The 20,732-nt window shown below is 45.5% G+C and overlaps 1 protein-coding gene across 5 annotated transcripts; it reads right to left on the reverse strand.

Annotated features, from left to right (window-relative positions):
- Positions 1 to 926: 926 nt before the first annotated feature.
- LOC146180374 (cytochrome c oxidase subunit 6C-like) lies at positions 927 to 11,776 on the reverse strand. Of its 5 annotated transcripts, none has more exons than XM_084579575.1 (4): positions 11,618 to 11,776; positions 10,479 to 10,647; positions 9,015 to 9,083; positions 927 to 948 (listed from the first exon to the last, which is right to left on the reverse strand). In XM_084579575.1, the coding sequence occupies exons 2-3, from the start codon at positions 10,631 to 10,633 to the stop codon at positions 9,017 to 9,019; spliced, it is 222 nt and encodes a 73-aa protein (XP_084435701.1). In that variant the 5' UTR covers positions 10,634 to 10,647; positions 11,618 to 11,776; the 3' UTR covers positions 927 to 948; positions 9,015 to 9,016. The 5 variants fall into 5 exon arrangements, with proteins under 5 accessions (XP_084435701.1, XP_084435699.1, XP_084435700.1 ...); XM_084579573.1 differs by lacking the exon at positions 927 to 948 and adding an exon at positions 6,027 to 6,107; XM_084579574.1 differs by lacking the exon at positions 927 to 948 and adding an exon at positions 6,027 to 6,125.
- Positions 11,777 to 20,732: the final 8,956 nt, after the last annotated feature.

Consider the following 20,732-nt stretch of genomic DNA (forward strand, 5'->3'; position numbering starts at 1 on the left):
CACAACACAGGGCTGCCTCTGTTTAAGTTGGGTTTTGGGGAAAGTAAGCTGCAGTATACTTTTAGGTGGACACTAGTTAATTAGGTCAAGGTCACTTTATTTATTCAGGTTACCCCAAATGCTCTCTAAAGGAGGGAATTGCATAGGGGGTGATACAAATACAACAACAAATACAACAAAAAACATTAATTAAATATTGGGCATAACATCAAAAGAAGGAAAGAGAAACAAATGACTGAAACAAATCACTGCGCAGTAATGGTAATGGATGGTCATAAAGCTTATAGAAAAGTGTTAACCGAGCGTGTTTACAACATCTACCAGTTCAGCACGTTTTAATGCTGTGACACTTGTGAAAGGTGAGTAACCTGTAAATATAAAATGCACAGCACTAAATTTGACGTTCAAGTGTAGTGTAGTGAAGCTTTCGCTTCAATTGTAAATTGGTTTATAAGAAAGGAAATGTGCAGTATCAAGGTCCCTTGAAGGTCAAATAGGCTTGCACGACGACTGTTTTATGTCATGCAGTGAAGCTTCCGCTTCAAAAGTGACCACCTAATTCAGCTCAAGTTCTTGGCTTTCACTCTCCAGTGTAGTGCAGTAACGCGACAGTGCCCATAAGCAGGTCGAGATCAACCACAGCAGTAATGAAATTGGGACAACTCCTTCTTCGGAGAAGGTGAAAGGGTTCCTGTGTCATAATTGTAAACCTATGCAGTCATTTCTAGCCCTGTGTGCAGCATTTCAGGACATGTATTCGTAAAATGTTTTATTGCGATAGCAATACTACACCAGGTTTCGAGCGTGTATCCCCGGCCGATGCCGTGTTTGACCTTGAACAGCAGCCGCTTCAGCCGAGCGGAGCGGCACCGTCGGCGCGCCGCTGCCGCGCCGAAGATGGTTTGTCGCTGCTTCAGCCTCGCCGTGTTCGCTTTGCTATGCAGGCTGCTAAAGAGAAGTGTCGACGATAAGCTGTGGCAAGGGAGCGACAACGTGCACAAGAGACAATGGAAGCTTGTCAAGAACGTTGTGCTAAGCGTCATGCACAAGAAGAAGCTCGGCGACTGCATTCTAGCTCTCCGAGTGCTTCCACCTCGTCACCTACTGATGAACATGACTGCTCAGGAACGCCGCAATGCCACCAAGCGAAAACAGCGCGCTGAAGAATTGCAGGAAGAGCAGTCATAACCATTGAGTGTCATGTGTTACTCTATAGCCAAATTATCGAACCACGCAAGCTACGCTGCAAAGCGAACATACAAGCGTAGCCATGCGGCCATTGCTAACACAATTTACCAGGCTTAACCAGGGCTAAGCCACTGCCATTTTTTAATAGTGCATTCTAATTTTCTTTTTTCTTCAATACACCGATTGCAACACTTAATTGTGGCCTGCTGTTTGAAAATTTTTCGTGCAGTGTCAGGATTTCGGTGGCTGCCAATGTTGGTAGCATATAGTTCTGGCTGTAATTTGGCTGTGATGCCGAAGCTGGCAGGCAAACAGGCCTGCACTTGTCTATTCGTTTTGACGTGACCAAAGCTAAGATGCACTTCACACCACAAGCTTCACAAAACTTTGGCAGCCACGGGCCGTATCGCGCAACAGTCGCATCTCAGATCCGTCACAAACTTCAGTTAGCAACGCTCCTATTGGTCGACTCCGACCGGCAGACAGACCTACCAATAGAGGCGGGGCTGATAGCTTTATGATGCGGTCACAACGTAATCATTGCGATTATGCAACCCCAAATCAAAGAGACTGTTTTGAGCATCCCTAGGTATGGTGGTTTCTAGAAATGCCCAACCCAATGTGACTGACAGTAGTGAGGAGTTATGAGTGGAGAAGCTTGCATCAAGCGGAAGAATATCTGCAAAGGAATGTGTGACTGTGTAGCAAAAAACAGCACTTGAGTGAAAAACAAGTACATCTTAGCAATGTTCCTTGAAGGCTAGAGGTAGCTTGGCTCACTACCCAATTAGGGACCGAAGCTTCATTCCAGCAGGACCAATTTTTATTTTAAGCACAATTGCTTGGCTCTGACATCACATATGCCTCTAAATTAATCACAATTTCCTTGAAATATTGCAGATGCCACATCTGCCCAAGGATACATTTCTGTGCTAGGGTAGCCATGGCAGAGGCAGAAATAACACTGAATGGAAAATTAATTAGATGTATATTGTCAAATGTGCAAACTTACAATAAAAAGTCTGTATTTGCTTCCATGCAACACTGCATAACCACCGTTAAGGAACTGTTCAGCAGGACTTATAAGAGTGGTGCTGAGAATAGCATTTCCACTGTTCAGGGCAACGACCTGGCGTAACTTCAGCACACCTGCTGTGCTACAGCATTTTTGGCTTGCAGTGCCAAGATAACATACAAGCATTCAGTCCTATATTTAGTAAAAATTTAACTTTTTATCCATGTCCCCTGCAGGTTCAACCCGTGCGACCAAGGATGGCAACTCCTGACCAAACAACACATGCAACACTCTCAAATGTTGCTGAAACCTCTGGTCTTACGTGCTACAGCAGAAAACACTGGTGAAAGGCGGCACATAATGAGAAAAGTCGACAACAGAAAACTAGCTTTGATTCGAGCAAAGCAAAAGCATCCCCCTTTCACCCCCTCATGCCCCCCGTGGACATTGTATGAGCAAGTGTCGTAATCACCAACACAACTACATCAACTGTAGGATCAAGGTTTCTCCACTGATCAATCTAGGTAGTCTTGTCAGCCTTATCCGTACTTCCTATCCACTCAAAAGAGCCTCCCTTAGAATAACCTATCAGTTTACCACTGCTATTTCCTATTCTCATATCACCAACTCCCACTTGTTCCCTAACCTGCACTGTGCACTTTCAGTCTTTTGGCGTCACCCTTGATTTCCATAGCTCCCTGTGCTGTCAACTTGATTGCAATTTCATCAAACGCCAGCTTACTGGCAAGGCAGATGGGGCCAGTAGCTCTCCGTGCGAACACAATGCAACAATAGCATGTACAAAAGAAGTGCTTGAAGCCTTCTCAGACTCATTTTGGGCACATTGGAACTTCTCCATTATAAAACACATTGAACTAAGGAGTTCACATATTTGTCCAATGTTTTTAAAAGGAATCCCCAAGGTGAAGTAGATTTGTAATAAGGGAGTATTTACTTATTTGACACCCACCCAAGCATAGCCATACAGCTAGATGGAAAACTACAGATTTCACAAGGAGCTTCATAGTTAAAGAAAAATCCCTAAACCAGGACGAATTTTCGTTTAACTGTGAAGCTTCTTGTGAAAGCTGAGTAGCTTTCCTTCTAGCCGCATGGCTGCGCTTGGGTGGACGCTAATGACTAAAGCACTGGCATTGAGGTACCTTGGTAAGGGTACTTAAGCACATAGCACACTTTGTCGACCTAGTTGGTAGTGTATTTTATTTTTGTTGGGAAGTAAAAAATGCAATCTCTTTACATATACACAGCCAACATAACAGGACAGGCACTGTCATGTCCCACATGTGTGTCTAAAAAATAGCCCTGTAGCAAGAGAGAAATTGGCAACAATGCTTCGTCTGCCTCCTTGCCAGATCCACAGTGGCACCAGGCTGATGCCAGATAAACATCCCTACCCATACACTTTGCAGAAACAGGCTTAAGCACATGTAAGGGTTTTAATGTGTGCCAAGAACCAAACTGTAATACAGTCATGCCTCGTTAATATGGCCACTGTTAATACGCTCAAGTGGAATTATGAAAAAGATTCTCTCGGAACCAATCGTTTTTCAATATATTTATGATTCATTAATAAGAAAACCCTGTTTGGTCAATGAGCAAGTGAAAAATGCATCAAGCTTATTTGGGACCTATGTGTTTTTGCCACGTTAATATTGCAAATGAAGATAATGAAATCCCCACCGACCTAACCTGATGCTTCGTCTCCTTTATTTCGACTGCGAAGCACAAAATAAACACAATGCATTGGAAAAGTAGAAATGACTAGAGTGTCCAGAAGAGCGAAGGTCCATTCAAAGAAAGGAGTGCAGACCAAGTAGCTGAAGAGCTCCATCATAAATTACGTGGAGCTAACAGTGCATTTTTGGTAGTCATTGCAGGACTTCCCTATTCTGTGCCACGTGGTGAACTTCTGGTTGCAGTTTGTGAGAGGACTAACTTGGCCGTCAGTGTGGATTTTCAGAATGGCTGTAGTCTTGCAGTGAAGGCTTTTTTTCAGAATTGCTCACCTCTTATTTAAACTCAACTATCGTTAGTTTCCAGGAGAAAAGTTTTATCCAGAGATGAGGGCACCTGCATCATCTCTTGTGTGGTGCCCGTTTTGTGCAAAATCTTTCTGGCAAAATGCTACTGCGAGCTAGATCAGAATGTGAGGAATGATGCTCATGTTTTTAGATTCGTCGACGATTTTGTAGTCTTTTTACAACTAAGGAAAGATAACATTGGACTTATTGCTGACTCGGTCTTGGAATTGGTTTTTGCCGTTTCCAGTTTTCAATTTTACTTTCCATAAAATGACTCACTGCAATTTATACCTTTAAAATTGTTTTTTCACGTGACAAACCTCATATGTTGGGCCTACTTGCCATGGTCAAAGAAAGCTCCTTTGCCATATCATTCCCAACATTCAGAACTTGTTAAGCGTGGCATCACTTCCTTATTGTTTAGATCTGTGCTAATTCCCATTTGTACAAAGTGGAGTTAGTCTCGGATTCCAGGCTGAATCCCCCCAAGAATTCTGTATATTCTGATTCGGTGCTCACTGCAGTCGCCGAAGGCTAGTGTAAGCAGTTACACAAACAAGAAACTAGAGAAACTGTTTCTAGTAGTGGCAGTAATGACAAACGGAAAAATAAATACGAGGTGGTTCCTTACATCCACCGCGTATCTCGTAATATGAAAAGAATAGCTAATGAGTTTGGAGTGAATACCACTTTCACAGCAACTGGAAAATTGTCAAGCCTTTGTGCACTTTCGAGCGGAGACCAAAAGAAACTGGTTTGCAACACCAAGCATGTAAACAAATTCGTTGAGTGCAAAGTTTGCATCGTTTACAAAGTCCTTCTGAGTTGTGGTCGTGTGTGCATTAGACAGACTGGTCACTGCCTCAGTGAACATTTAAGGGAACATACTGCTTCTTTCAAATCAGCCATAACTAACAACCTGCCTAAGCACCATCAAAATGCCATTGTCATCCACTGTTTGGAAAAACTTTTTGGAAAACATTTTGGGAAAGGGCAGCTTGCTAGAGAGCTTCTTGAGGTGTCACTTATTCACAAGTGGAGAACTAATACCTGCTCCAAACATCGTTTGTTTTGCTGCACTAAGAATCTAGGTTTCTAAATGCTAATCCCTGAAGTGTTGCTGTCTGAAGGTGTGGTAAGACAGTGCAGTTTTTTTTTCCACGCTAGTTATTTAGCCACTCAGTTATTTAGTTTTTGGAGACTTCTGTATAGCTTTGGATAGCTGCACATTTGTTTCTTTGAGCGTGTCACTTTTTTTTTAGTTGCAAGTTAGCACTCATCTTGCGTCTCTCTGTTGTCCTTGTTTCATTCGCACTAAGGCTCCTTCTAAATGGCATGTTTCTGCTAGCCACACCAGCATAGGACGTATAGTTAAATACAACTCAGAAATGAAACTAGCAGAAAATGCCCCTTAAAGGAGACCTCTAAGCAATGGTGCTGAAATATTGTCATGCAGTTGCAGGCAGGGAAATGCCTTACACCTACTAGCAGGGCATCAGAGGTGGCAATAAGGCTGAACACAACATAACCAAAAGGTTGTCACCATTAGCAGTGGGGACTTACTGCCAGGGTGTTTTACCACTTTATTTTGAGTTGTACTATTCCTACTGGCACACTGCAGATTGAATTTGTAAGGCAGCAAAGTTTATCTTTTTTGTTGCTTTTCATTTGGGCTTTTAAAAAAAGCACATAGTAGGTCCAAAATAAGAAAATATCTAACAACATCTACCAGCACATTTGTAGGATGCTCTGCAAAAAGCTTCAATAAGTCAACAGAAAAGTCCAGCAAGAATGTGGTTTTATTATCTACACAGCCCCATGGCCCCACCAAGAATTTAATGACAGCAGCAGCAGCAGGAACCCTGCAAACAAAAACAAGACTGCAGTGCATAAGCAGACTTCTTTCACTGGTCTAGGGTTCAGTTACACTGTTTTTTGGGCTTATCAATGGGTGACAAGCTAAGCGGTTCCTTTTATTTTGCACTTGGTCTGTTTTTAATAAAACCAGATAAAAGTATACCTTTCATATTCATACCATCACTGACTGTGGGCACCCCTGAATAGATGAAGAAAACACCTTTCCTTGCAGAAATTGACCTAAGCGAGGGCTACATATAGACCATATCCAGGAAACTGAGTAACAGATGTCAAAAGGCTGCTATAACTGTTTAAGATACTTCACACACATCTTCACTAAGTTGGCAGAATCCTAAAAACAATGAAAAACCAATTGAAAAACAGACAGGTAATGTCACAAAGCAAAAATGTAGAATTGATCTAACAGGTCAGATCTGAACAGAAGAGAATCAGTCTTGCCACTCATGTATAGACGCATCAGATGAAACAGACTGTCTACAGCCAAGTCCACATGCAACACCAACACAAGTCACAAGCATGAAGCCAAAATGACCAGAAGGCAGCAAAGAGACACCTGATGAGTAAGCTCAAAGTGCTACAGTCAAACCTTAGAGCTCAAGCTTAACACATGAACGGCAGCAACATGGCGCAAGGTAGAACTGCCCTTTTAGGCAGTTTTGGGTGTGTCTGCCATTTGCACGCAACCAATGAGATCAAGACATGCCACCACAATTTTCTCCTGCATAAGAGTTAAAACCTATGGCTTCCCCTGCCGCAATGACTCAGTGGTGCGAACGGCCAACTTCTGATCCCATTGAATTGTTGCCGAGGTAACAATGTTTTTATCGAGGCATGGAGGTGAAAGGCACCCATGTCCTTTGCAATGTCAGTTCACGTCAAAGAACTAATAGGCGATAGATGTTTCCAGAGCCCTCCACTGCAGTGTCCCTCACAGTCGATGATGCTTCGAGATGTTAAACCCTATACACCAGTCCAAACCATGAGACTGCCTGTGCTCATCACTGAGCAGATAATGTAATGGACCTTGCCCAGGTGGCAAAATGAAAAGATGCTAATTTATGTCCCACTGCTCAGCTGAGCACTGACAACAGGCTGAATGCTACCTTAGCCCAATTCCAGCTAGGAGAAACAGAAGCTAATATTTCAATTTGAGCTGCGCTGCAACTTGGTCAGAAGAAACAAGGAAGGCTGCACTCACTGCTGTCCATCACTCATTTGCCATGACACTCCTGCCATCATTCAGGTGTCCAGTATTCGTAACTGCTGCCCAAAGAGCAACACTTGGCAGGCTGTCATCTTAAGGGGAATCTCTCTCTCTCTCTCTCTCTCACACACACACACACACACACACACACACACACACACACACACACACAAAAATACTTTCAAATTTTTGTTGTTTTGGATTGTGCACATACATTTTATCTCTCTCTCTCTCTCTGTCTCACACACACACACACACGAATGCTTTCAAATTTTTGTTGTTTTGGATTGTGCACATATTAAAGAAACTTCTCACAGAGTTTAGTTGTGGCGTGTGGTGTAGAAAAATTAAAAGTAATCTTTTTGCGAGGTGGGGTGCACTCATCACAGAAAGCACCCCCCATGAACACCGATTTCAACACTCAGCTGCACAGCGGGCAAGAAGCTGTATGCAGAATGTATTCCCAAGTTAGAATGCCTGTTTTTTGTGCTGTCTACCAAAAAAGAACCTGCTGTTGAGAGTACAGCAGACGGCTAAAAAGAAAAAAAAGAAAGGAAAGAAAAACTTGGCCGTGGCAACAGCGGATTGGCTGGTAAGCTGGAATAGAAGCTTGGACCGACTAAAATGCAGCACGTTACCTTCAAACATTGTTTTCGCACCACTGGGAGCCTGGCTAACCAAAGAACTCGACAAGCTGGAGAGAGAATATGGAGCCTACACAAAAAGGCACACCCAGCAAGCAACCAAGGAAAATATTGCACAAGAGCCCTGGTCAGCTGTAAAGCTGAGAAAAAGAAAAAAAAAAGCAAGCAATTAGAAGGAATTACCACAGAGCAGTGTCATGTTGGAAAGGGCAGCCGAAAGTATGCACCAGACCACTTTGAATAAGTAATTTAGGCCCTAAACTTGAATAAACTTTTCTGAAATCTTTGAACTCATTTTTCTCAGCTTGCACTTTTTGCAAGAGCATAACCGTTTTAAAACCTATCATATCCAAACTCTTTCGTCGAAGGCTGCTTTTAAGGTGGTTTCTGGACTATAATTTTGTTGGGAACAAGATAAGGTGCTCTTTCGCTTTCTGGTTATTCACAAAAAATAAAAAAAATAAAAAATCAAAATCAAATACGTGACACAGAATGACAACAGAAAAAATGAAGTTTGTTTTTAAAGTGATCAGACTTTTACACAGATGACATAAAGAGCCCACAATTGGCCTTCTCTTGCACAATAACTACCTAGAAGTTATCTAGGCACAGGAAGTTAGCACATATTTATTATTTTGAAATGACAGTTTTCCTAAGCTGACACACTTAATTACCTATTACGACAGCTACAGCTTTTTTTCTATTTAAGTTAAGGTGATGAAACCTAGAATAATTCTAACAAGATGAAGATGAGCCATCTCTGAATATATTATCGAAATTGCCGCTACAGTTCAAAAGTTGACGCTTTAGCCTCGCACCCCGCCTTAGACAAATTTCAACAACATGCTAGCTGGAAGCACAAACATGTGATGGCATCATGTGCAAGCACAGCACCTGAGGATAAGTTACCAATGAGGTAACTCAGCTTCATTACACAAATCCCATTAAAAACTCAGCAATACACTGCAAATGCAGATGGACGGGACATAAGTAAGGTGAATGCAAAAGAAATGGTGAACATGTAAGAAACTGCGCAAGCTTACCATTACTCCGCAGGCTTAAGAACTCCAGCCTTGACCATTTTCTCGTACTCAGCATCAGCATCATAGTTCCTGAAAACACAAGTGGCAACCCTGCATTTCTTGCAAGCAGACTGCTACAATATACAGTAGCTCTGGCATGAAAGTGGATGGCAGGTTCGAAGATGGAATATTAAGCACAAAGCTAGATTGATTAAGGACTGAGGGGGATCCTTGGTCCACATGAGTGATGAATGACTCATACAGTATGAAGCAGAACTTATTTTATTGTTCATACTTACCCACTTTTGAAAATAGAAACAATGGTTTGCCCTAGTTGATTATCTTGCAGATTACCTCTTGAAACCAAAACAGCACTCTGAAACTGGTCAAAACAATTGACAAAAACAATGATTGCGTTTAGTTTATGGGGATTGATATCCCAAAGAGGTTTGGGCTATAGGGAACGCCATAGTGGAGGGCTCTGAAAATTTCGACTGCCCGTGGTTCTTCAACATCCACTGACAGCGCACAGCACATGGTCTGGCTTTTTGCCTTCATCAAAAAGAGGCCGCCGCAGCCGGGATTCAATTCCGCATCTTTGGGTTCAGCGGTCAAGCACCCTAACCACTAAGCCACTGTGGCGGAGCATAAAAACAATGACCATGAACAGATGCACTAACTGTTGGGACAATCTGCCGCATGTGGGTTCAGGTTGTTTGCATAAAACATGCTCACAGAATACACAAATTTTGGGGACACTGAAGCTGTCTTTTGAGAGTATGACGAAACAGTGCACTGGCTCCTCTTGCAAGATAATCATTCACATACATGCACTCCGCTTAATCCCTAATCTCTAATTTGCACCTCTATTAAATGCTCACTAGCATACATTTGTCACCTACCGCATGATGTGAAAGACTACTCAAAACATATATAGAGCCCCAATTAAACCAAGTCATACAAACGTGTCTGTACGGCCTATAGGCAGCATGTTTGACTCAAGATTGAAGAGTCCTGGTTGGTTTCACTCCCATCTCAAAGGACCTACCTGACGAAGTCTGAAGCACAAAAAAGACAGGGACGGCAGAGAGACACAGGACAAAGCCAAAATGAGCTAACTCCACGAACTAGCCCGCAAAACAGCCTTGCTGAGCTACTGGAGTCAGCAGATTCTGCCATGCTATATAGTCTTGTGAAATCATACAACCTGCCGATATTAATGCCCAGCCATGTCGCCTATCAACTGTCACTTGACGGAGCCATGATCGTAATTTTTTGCTCACAATGTGACAAGGGCGGTGCCAACAACGCCGATCTTCTGTAGAATGGGGCCTTTAACACTATACAAACACTTGAGTGCGTGTTTCGGGGCTATGGTTTATGTTCAATGCTGAAAATGTGTGGTCCTGTTTGTGGCCTCTTGCTATTGCTTGTAATGTTCGAGTAGGTGGCTTGCCGCCCGTAAACAGGAAAAGGGATGCATACTTGTAGAAGTCTGCGTAGCGCTGCTTTCGGGGGATGGCGTAGAGGTATCGCCAAGCGGCTCCTCCAATGACGCCCAGAGTCAAGCAGATGGCAATGTGCTTCCTCAGGTAACTCTTCAGAAGCCCATGAAATTGGGGTCGTGCCAGCTCAGACATGGCGCCAGGTGCTTCTGGAAAAAAATAATTTGCAGATGAACATGAAACACATTGACTGCAACTGCACAAACCCATTCTCACTCCAACGATTGCCTGTAGAAGGCCCTGTATTCTGTTGGGGCTACCTTCTACATTTAATATTTCTTTCCATTCCGCTTTCTATTCCTCCAAGCTCACCTTGTTAACATGGTCAAACCCTACCTCCTACATGTGCAACCATGTGCGCGGTAATGCAAAGTACGGTTTTAAAGACAAAGGTGGTATTTACTGCGACTAAAGAGAGCTCTGCAACGCAGAGTGGGTGCAAGCCTCTCCATTCTCCATATTAGAAAATAAAAGGTAAAGACGGCACGCCGAAAGAACCTCTTCACGCTTAGTTATGACATTACTCAAGTGTATATAACATAATAAACACATGCGGTGTTGGCAGTTTTCGCTACAGGCTGTACATTAATTGAAACCGGGAAGGGGGGGGGGGGGGGCGGCACCAGCGAAAGCAATGCAAGATCTGAGATCTACAAGTACGGTAAACAGTGGTTGTTATCAATGTGAAACGGGTCGTGAATTTTCAGATAAGACAACTATTGTGGCAAAGTTCGCGCGTGCTACGCTAAAGGGTATAACCGCTACAATAGATGCCGACCGTCACAGTACATGCGAAACGAAGACTCAGAAACGGACCAATGCCCATCATCAATACTTCTCCTGCAGCAATTCAATATTAGTTCAGCCTCCACAGTGAATGCAGTTCCTATCCTCAATTCATGCATGCTAGTTGTGGCAAGAGTTTACATTTTACTAACCTATCTCTCCGCTGCGCCGACGAAAGCTAGTTAACTCATTATTGACCTTCAAAGAGTCACCCTACAAGGAATTGCTTGACTGTGTTTATGTTAAACGAAGCCTAATCCGATAAGTGAACATACGAAAATGCTCCAGACAGATCTGTAATGCCGTCATGCAATAAACTCATTCAAAAGCTACCTTAGGTGATGACTTCTTCAACACGATGTGCGCCGGCAAGACGACGAGTGTTCCTGCAAATGGCTTCCCACCACGGACAAATGGATCGCAGATTTGTCTTCGTAAATTGTGACATTTAACCACCATACAATGCTTATAACTTCTATTTTGTTTTATTAAACGATTATAAAGTAATAATGTATAGGTATAGATATGAAATGGTTTTTACTTATGCGGAGCTTACGCTAGGCATCGAAGATTCAGTAGGCGCTACATTCAAATAGCACTCCGAATGGAGCACATTGCCAATAACAGTGTCGCATAGGATGGATGGACCAAACTTTAATGTCCAACAGATAAGGTGATCTACCTACCCCCCGACACGCAGGTCAAGGGGCGGGTGCCGCTGCCTCAGAGGCAGGCCGGGAGGTCTTGGGTCCCAGCAGCCTCTTCAGCCAGTTGGACGAGTAGGAGCTGGAGCTCAGGGTCCGAGCTGCACAGCAGGGTCTCCCAGGTGTCTCTACAGCCTATATTGTTCGTCCTCCTGGGAGAATACGGGCATTCCCATATTATGTGGTCGAGGGTCCCTCTCGCCCCACAAAGATTGCACTTGTCACCCCTAGCCTCAGGGAACATGTGGTTCGCCATAACCGGGTGCGGATATGTATAAGTTTGCAGTCGCCTCCACGCCACTGCTTGTCTGCTGTTTAATTTCGGGTCTGGTGGGGGTACCAGTCTACGATCCAATCTGTAGTGCTGCGTGATCTCCCCATATTTTAGCAAGCGCTCTCCGCTTCCTCGGTCATCAAGTGGCCCTGTAGCGGCTCGGCGGTAGAGATCTCGAGCCAGCTTGTGGGCCGCATCATTGCCGGGGACGGCTTCGTGCGCAGGAGTCCAAATTATTTGAATTTTCCTATCCAACTTTTTCTGGCCTAGGATTCTGGCTGCTAAGGGCGAGATCCTGCCCTTGCTAAAATTTTGTATGGCAGTTTTGCTGTCACTTATGACAAACTTCGCTTCCGTTCCGACGCAAGCTAACGCGATCGCAGTTTCCTCGGCTATTTCTATGCTCCGCCCGCGCAAAGTGGCAGCTGTCACGGGATTGCCCCGGCCGCTGACGACCGTTGCTACCGTGAAACTGCCACCACCTCCCGCCGCGTCTACATAGGCCACTTCATGTTCCGAAATTTCGCCGAATCTAATTTCTAATGCTTCGGCTCGTTTTTTCCTCCTGTCTTTGTTATATTCCGGGTGCATGTTTTTTGGCAGCGGGGGAATCACCAAATTTTGTCTGACTTCTCCAGCTACCTCCACCTTGACCGTGGGACCCCTATCCGGATTTATTCCAACTTTCGTCAAAATGACTCTTCCTGTCTTCGTGGTGCTAAGTCTCTCAATTTGAGAGGTTCGCACCGCTTCCACAAGTTCTGCCCATGTGTTGTGTACCCCTAGAGCCATCAGTCTCTCTGTGGATGTGCATATGGGCAGTCCCAGCGCTCTTTTTACGCATTTTCTCATTAGAGACTCAATTTTTTCTTTTTCCACCGCTTTCAAATCTAGATACGGCGTTGCGTAGCTCACTCGGCTGAAGATGTAGGCCTGTATCAGTTTCATCAAATTTTTTTCCTTTAACCCTCGGCCACTGTTGGCCACCCGCCTAATTAGGCTCAGGGTCTGCATCGCGTGATTCTCCAGCCTCTTGATGGTCTCGCCATTATGTCCGTGTGACTGGAGAATCAAGCCCAATATTCTGATTTGCTCGACTATTGGTACCTCGTTACCCGCCACTTTAATTTTGATCTCCGACGGTGCCTTGCACCTTAAGTGCTTCGGATTGTATATAAACAATTCTGATTTCTGCGGCGAGCACGCTAGGCCTCTCTCTGCCGCGTAATCGACTACAATGTCGGTGGCGGCTTGGAGCAGGTTTTCGACGCACGAATCACTTCCCCGGTTGACCCAAAGGGTGACATCATCCGCATATATACTAAATTTTAATCCTTCGAGCTTTGCCAATTGCTCGGGGAGTTCCCTCATAGCCACGTTGAAGAGTAGGGGGGACAGCACTGATCCCTGGGGCGTACCCTTACTCCCTAGCTCTATTGCGGGAGATTCCAGCGTCTGGAACTTCATGCAGGCCGTTCTACCCGTCAGAAAGTCCCTGATGTACCGATATGTCCTAGTACCTACATTAATCTTGTTCAGCCCTTCCAGGACCGCCTAATGTTTTACGTTGTCGAAAGCCTTCGTGAGATCGAGCCCCAAAATTGCTTTCGCATCTTTAGACTTTGAGTCTATTATGTCATGTTTGATTTGGAGCATGACGTCCTGCGTACACAAGTGAGGACGGAACCCGACCATCTCATGTGGCCACAAATCATCCTTCTCCATGAAATTCATCAGTCTGGTCTGGACGACGTGCTCCATCAATTTCCCCACGCATGAGGTTAAGGAAATTGGTCGTAAATTTGCTAGTTGAGGAGGCTTCCCTGGTTTCGGTATTAAAATAATGCTTGCCGTCTTCCACTGTTGTGGGAGCTCGCCTTTTTCCCAACATTCCTGCATATACTCCGTTAGATACCTAATGGAGTCATCATCTAGGTTCCTGAGCATTTTGTTCGTTACTCCGTCAGGGCCTGGAGCCGACTTCGTTTTAAGTCTTACAATCTCCGCCCTCACTTCCGCTTCTGTGATGGGGGCGTCCAGCGCCTCGTTAGGCGCTCCACCATAGTCAGGAAGTGGGGTTCGTGAAGTTTCCCCCACATACGTCTCAATTAATTTGTTCATGAAATCGTCATCGTTCCCTTCGAAAGCGTGCCTCACTTTTGCCAATCTTATACCAGATTGCGTCTTCGAGTTGTCTGGGTCCAACAAGTGCCGGAGGAAGCTCCAAGTCTTGGAGAGGTTCATGCTCCCCTCCATTTCGTCACACTTGTTGTCCCAATTTTGTTCGCATAATTTGAAAGTATAGTCTTCGATTTCCTTATTATGTCGCGCAATCCTTCTTCTGAGGTTGCGGTTCCATTTCTGCTTTTTGAGACGACGCTCCATGCTCTGCTTAGCTTCCCACATATGCAGAAGACGGCTGTCCGCAATCTCCGGGGCGTTATCACCTTCGAGCAATTTTGTTGCCTCTCTAACGTCCGATTTGAGCGCCGTCGCCCATTCCTCGATGCTTCTGATGGGTTCTAGTTCCTGAGCCCTCCTCATATCTCTAAATTCATCCCACTCAACGACGGCCGGTGCGCGAGCCCGGCGTGTTTTAACGCCTTTCCTCAGTGTGGAGACAATTATGTAGTGGTCGCTGCCAAAATTTTGATCCGAATTACGCCATTCTAGACCTTTTACCCAAAATAAAGTACAATAAGTTCTTATGGGCAGACGATTAAGGGATGAAACGCCACTGCAAAGGGAATAAAAAGAAACGACAATTTCGTACATGTACACCCACTACAGCCTTAGCTCCTGCTGTGAAGGAGTCACGCGCGACTGTTTAGGCTCGAAAGCACCGCACCTCTCCGCCCTAGCGCAGATGATCAGCACGTATACTTGTTAGAGGATGCAAGCTGGTCACAGCAAAGCGAGGGGGGGGGGGGGGGGGTGCTCCGGGGGTGCTCCAGCGAGGCGCTAATCGCACATCGCGATGTGTGTATTGCAGCAGTATTTAAAAAAAAACAGCAGAAAGAAATGTGTGTGTGGCGCTTTGGACCACTCAAGTACGATGAGGCGGACCATGAAAGGGAAATAGGAGAATAATGGCGCATTCGGTTGGGGGGACGAGAGCAGAGGCGCGGAGCATCGCAGAGCAGTACAGGAGCACGCCGAGGGAGGGTGTAACTGTCCTCCCACGGGAACGCTGTCTGCGTGTCGAGGGCAGCGAACCACGACCACGTGACCACACTTTTCTCCCCAGCATTCTCCGCCTGCCCGCAATGGCGGCAGTTGCAACCCGAGTTGAGGCCAACGCTCCGTGAAGAACCGCTTGTTTTGTATGCCTTGTTTTCACAGCGCGGCGGTTTGCCTCCTTTGGCCCTTTCGATGCCAGCAGTGACTTTCAAACATGAATACAGTACCTGAGCAATGCTTTTCGCTCCTGACGAAAATTCGCTTAAGTTTCGAAGCCGCTGTCCAAGCTGTTACCCGCCGTGCTCGTCCAGAGAGGCGACGGTCTGTTCAACTGCTGGCCTTCGAAAGGGTTCTCTCACCCGCCGTGTTCGGATGCGCTGACCGGCGGTCTGTTGAGGTGTACCTGCAGGGCACCTTGGAGAGCTACTCGAAGTCGAACGAGGTTACAGCATTTTTATTGCAACTCGTCTCTTCTCCCCAAAATGCCCCCCTGACACCTCATTAAATAGCCTCGTCAAACAAAGACCACAACGCCAAACCAATAGGAATGAAATAAACTCCCTGGGCGAGGCAACAGGCTCCAGCATGGTTTCTCCTCACACCTGTAGTGCTGTACAAGGCGGCCGCTTTTCGATGGAGGCGAAAAGCAAGGTGCCCGTGTGCTGTGCGATGTCAGTGCACGTTAAAGAACCTCAGGTGGTCGAAATTTCCGGAGTCCTCCACTACGGCGTCTCTCATAGCCTGAGTTGCTTTGGGACGTTAAACCCCACAAACCAAACCAAACCAAACAAAAGTGAGGTAAGTCAACGTCACTCCCGCGTTAAAGTGAGCTACCCGCGTGCCTGTCGGTGTTTTTTGTTCAGTTTTTTTTTTTTTTTTTTCATTTTACTTGAGGACACGACAGGATGGCTGCAAGCCGTCTGTACAATTCATTCATTTATTGTACCCTTAAAGGCTCTGATTGATTTGATTTATAGGAATGGAAAGGCGCGGTAACTGTCTCACTGTGGACACCTCAACCGCGCCGTAAGGAAAGGGAGGAAGGTGGGAGTGAAAGTGGAAAGAGAGAAAGAGGAGCCGTAGTGGAGGGCTACGGAGTAATTTCGACCACCTGGGGATCTTTAACGTGCGCTGACATCGCACAGCACACGGACACCTCTTCGTTTCGCCTCCATCGAAACGCAGCAGCCGAGGTCGGGTTTGAACCCGGGTACTCCGGCACAGTAGTCGGGCTTCTTACCACTGCAAAGGCTCTTTTGGGGCATTTCATAAGAGGGGGGGGGGGGGGGGAGAACAGCTGAACTACAATGAGGAGAGAATGACGCAATGCTACCACAATAAAATACATCACACTACAATAAAAAAAAGAAAGATGACGAGGGTTTCATAGAGATGATGCATATTCAAGTTTGGTACGGATGAAAGTTGCATATGAATTTACGGACAGAAGGAGGGACCAAGCACAACGACCTTCTGATGAAGCCGAGTGATTTGGATGCTGGCTGCTAATTCTTAAGATGTGTTCGGACCAGGTTAAATGGCTGAAAATTGTGACTCCGAGGTATCGGTATGCAGGATTGGACGTGCGTTAGGGTGTTTGAAAGCAATGAATAAGCGTAAGTGAGGTTGGAATGTTTGCAAGATACTTGCATGTATTGACATTTTGAGATGTTTAGCTGCATAATTAGGCCAACCAGAGCACCAGCGTTCAATTATGTCCAAGTCATCCTGGAGTGGTAATTGATACCTGTTAGTAGCGATGCGGCGATAAAGGATACAATCATCTGCAAAGAGGCGAAATGTTCAATGGCTTCAAAGTCTTCCCTGCATATCATGCCTTCTTCGAGAAAATGAATGTATCGATTGCTTTTACTTGCATAGAAAAGTTGATGCATGGTGTGAAAGCTACAGGTACTGTATGTTCTGCTAAATTTATGAAGGGCATGGGGCTATGCTTTCAGTTCTGAGATTTTTTTTTTAACTATATCAAGCAGAAATCTTCAACATTTAGAGTATAGTTTATGGAAAAATCCTCAGTTGGTTCCAGTTAGGTCCAGAATTACCCTACGAGCTTAACTAGCTGGTAAAGATTTTTGTCCACTTAAAAAAAATGAATTGTTTAAATTAGAATGGTATGATCGAATGAGAGCAGGCATAATAAAAATGCAGCTTTGATGAATGCTGCTGGGAGAGACATGGTAAACATTACTGTTATAATTAGCGTATTTTCTTTATTTCTTTTTCTTAACGGTTTAATTAATATGGTTAATTAAGTGGAAGCAAGACATTTTTCTCGCCCCAGGATATGGTATTGAATGCAACACCTGAGCTGCAGCTAGAAGAAAATATGATAAGCACAGCGTAAGAACGGACGAGGGGTATTAGTTATAGAACCGTATACATATGTAAAATGAAATAAATTGAGATCCCGAGAGTAATATATATATATATATATATATATATATATATATATATATATATATATATATATATATATATATGCCAGCTGGTGAATTCAATGACGACCCCATCATGAAGGTTCTATGCATGATCGAGGTAAGTACCGACGAAACGCCATTTGGATTAAATGCTAGCTAAAAATGTACCATTTTATTATCTGCATAGAATTAAGTTGCGCAATATGCAGGTATAGATCGATAAGCCTATAATTCTGCTGATCGACGTAGCTCCGCAAATGCGTGGTTCGAATGATCAAATTAAAGGTATCGTTCAAGCACAATATCTCTAAGCTCACATCGAGTGCACATAGCAAGTTTGTATAATCATACCACACATTTCAGTTGCCGCAGCTATATTACAGTGTGAAACTGAACGAGATTCGCGCGCTCTTTCGATGACGATTTGCAAAAAAAAAAAGTGAATAAATAGCTGGAAAGACTGCTTATGCTAGCATAAGGAATTTTAAGTTCCCGCTGCTGGCTTGCCACAACGAGTGCAGGGTACACAATCGGCCGTTATGGCTCAAAGGTTGAAGCAGGCGACTTACCTCGGCAACACTTTCCACGCAGCCGCCGCGCCGGAGCAAAGCTTTTTTTTAATAGTTCTTTTTTTTTTTTTTTTTGCCGACGCTATGACGTCATTGGTCACGTGAAAAGCGGAGGCCCCGCCCCTAGACCGATTGGAGGGGCCAACGCGGCGGTGTTTACGGTGGTCGATGAGGATCTGCCATCGTGCGGGGTATTGCTTCACCGCGTTGTTGATGCCTTGTCGGACGGCACTCCGGAAACTACATAATAAATAAGATATTTGTAAGGCTGTGGCTAAAGGTACGTCCGACGGACCCGGTGCGTTTTTCTTCGGGATACGTCGGACGGATCCGAGAAATATTTTTCAGAGGTACGGCGGACGGACCCGATCTAGGTGTTTACGTCGTCGGGAAAGCCGGACGGATCCGGAAGGGGTACGGCGGACGGACTTGATCGGTGGGGTTCGTCCGACGAACAGGGCATTTTTCGCCCATATGGGCCTTGGGATCCGTCGGGAAAGCCGGACGGATCCGAGATCCCCAGTATAGTGCCTAGAATTTATTGGCTAGTGTGCCGACCGAGGCCTCCCGGGTGGCACCATGAGCGATGAATGCCGGCGGCCGCCGCCAGGAGCGCTGCAAACTGGGTGGGTACCAGCCGCGCTCTCACATCTTCGGCAAGAGGGCTGCTTGCACTGCATTTCAGCTCTCATTAACTCGCAACAGACCTCAGCTATAACTGAAGCCGCTGACTACAAGTTTCAGGGTGTGTGTTTTGTCTTGGACTGGAAGCGGCGCACGTATTTAACGCTTCTTGCTTGCGAAGGCTTCTGCGAAGTTTGAGCATCTTAGTCCCAGACATCCCGTGCTCACAAAGGGAAACCCAGAATTTCTATTTAACAACAATTAAAGCATAGGCATTTATTGATATAAAATATTATTGTAATCTCTGGAACAAAGTGAAATGCTTCATTTTTATTGACATATGGTTCTTTCTGCGTACTGTACACTTGCTGACAAGTAAACACGTACGCGCAGTTTTATTTATATTGCCACCTGACGGTTCGAGGTAGCGCTTGAACGACGAAGAAGTTGGAGACTCTCGCGCGCTTCGGCTAGCTAGGACTGTGGACTCTTGAGCTTGTGTCTTCGTGTTACCATTTCCTGGGAACCTCTGTCTTGAGTGTGTGTATCTGCCCCTGTTGCCGATACCCATAAATCCCTGTCTTCGTGACAGTTTTGGTGAAGGTGCTGGGTAATTGTCCTCTCAATGTCGCACACCCCTCCGCGAACCAACGACACCGAGCTTTTACCTGTGAACAGCCGAAGGAACCTGGGCCTTCCTCCCGAACACGGGCCTTTGGAGTCCACTTCAACAACGAGCCTCCGGCCAGCCACGCAAAGCACTACGTCGGTCATGCAAGGTAGTCCTGTTTACTTTCAAAACCCCCGAGTGCCGAAATCGTTCCATGGCACTGCGCATGAAGACTTTGAGGATTGGCTAACTCAGTTCGAACGAGTCGCATCCTTTAATCAATGGGACGACAACTTAAAGCTACAACGCCAACTTCCGCCGTCTTATCGTAGAGGCGTATGTCAGCCTGGATAGGCGCGAACGAGCAGAACGTGCTCTACAATCTCGGAAACAGATGCCAAACGAGTCCGTCATGATGTATGTTGAGGACATGACGAAACTATTTCGACGTGCGGATCCCAACATGTCTGAAGAGAGAAAGCTGCGCCACCTGATGCATGGGGTTAAAGAATAGCTTTTTGCTGGTCTTGTACGTAGCCCACCAACTACAGTTACCTCATTTTTAACAGAGGCGGTCACCATGGAAAAGATCCTACACCAGCGCCGCTCGGCGGTCTACGACAGCCCAATCCTCGCTATGACTGCTGCCGAGCCTCTTCAATACTGAACAGCTCCGAGATCTTATTCGTACAATTTTACGCGAGGAACTGCAGAAGGTTTGTGGCAAGTTCCAACCCAGGGGTGATTCTCTCGCACATATGATCCGCGAAGAGATTCAGCAAGTCACGCAGCCATCTCTGCATGTTGCTGAAGCTCAAAGTACCCCTGTTCCTGATTAATCTCGTCCGACTTACGCTGACATTCTCCGACGCCCAGTTCCCGCCCAAGCTCCGTTGTCTACGTTACCACCAACCCAGTGCATGCCCGTCCAGCAGCCAACGCAATACATTCCTGTACAGCAGTCAACGCGGTACGTGCGGCCACCGCGATCAAACTTTCGACGAACGGAAGTCTGGCAGGCCCCTCGGAGCCGCCGCCTTTGCTACCAC

The sequence above is a fragment of the Amblyomma maculatum genome, chromosome 9 (genome assembly GCF_055883805.1).
Source record: "Amblyomma maculatum isolate TAMU_Amacu chromosome 9, ASM5588380v1, whole genome shotgun sequence".
Classification (NCBI taxonomy): Eukaryota; Metazoa; Arthropoda; class Arachnida; order Ixodida; family Ixodidae; genus Amblyomma; species Amblyomma maculatum.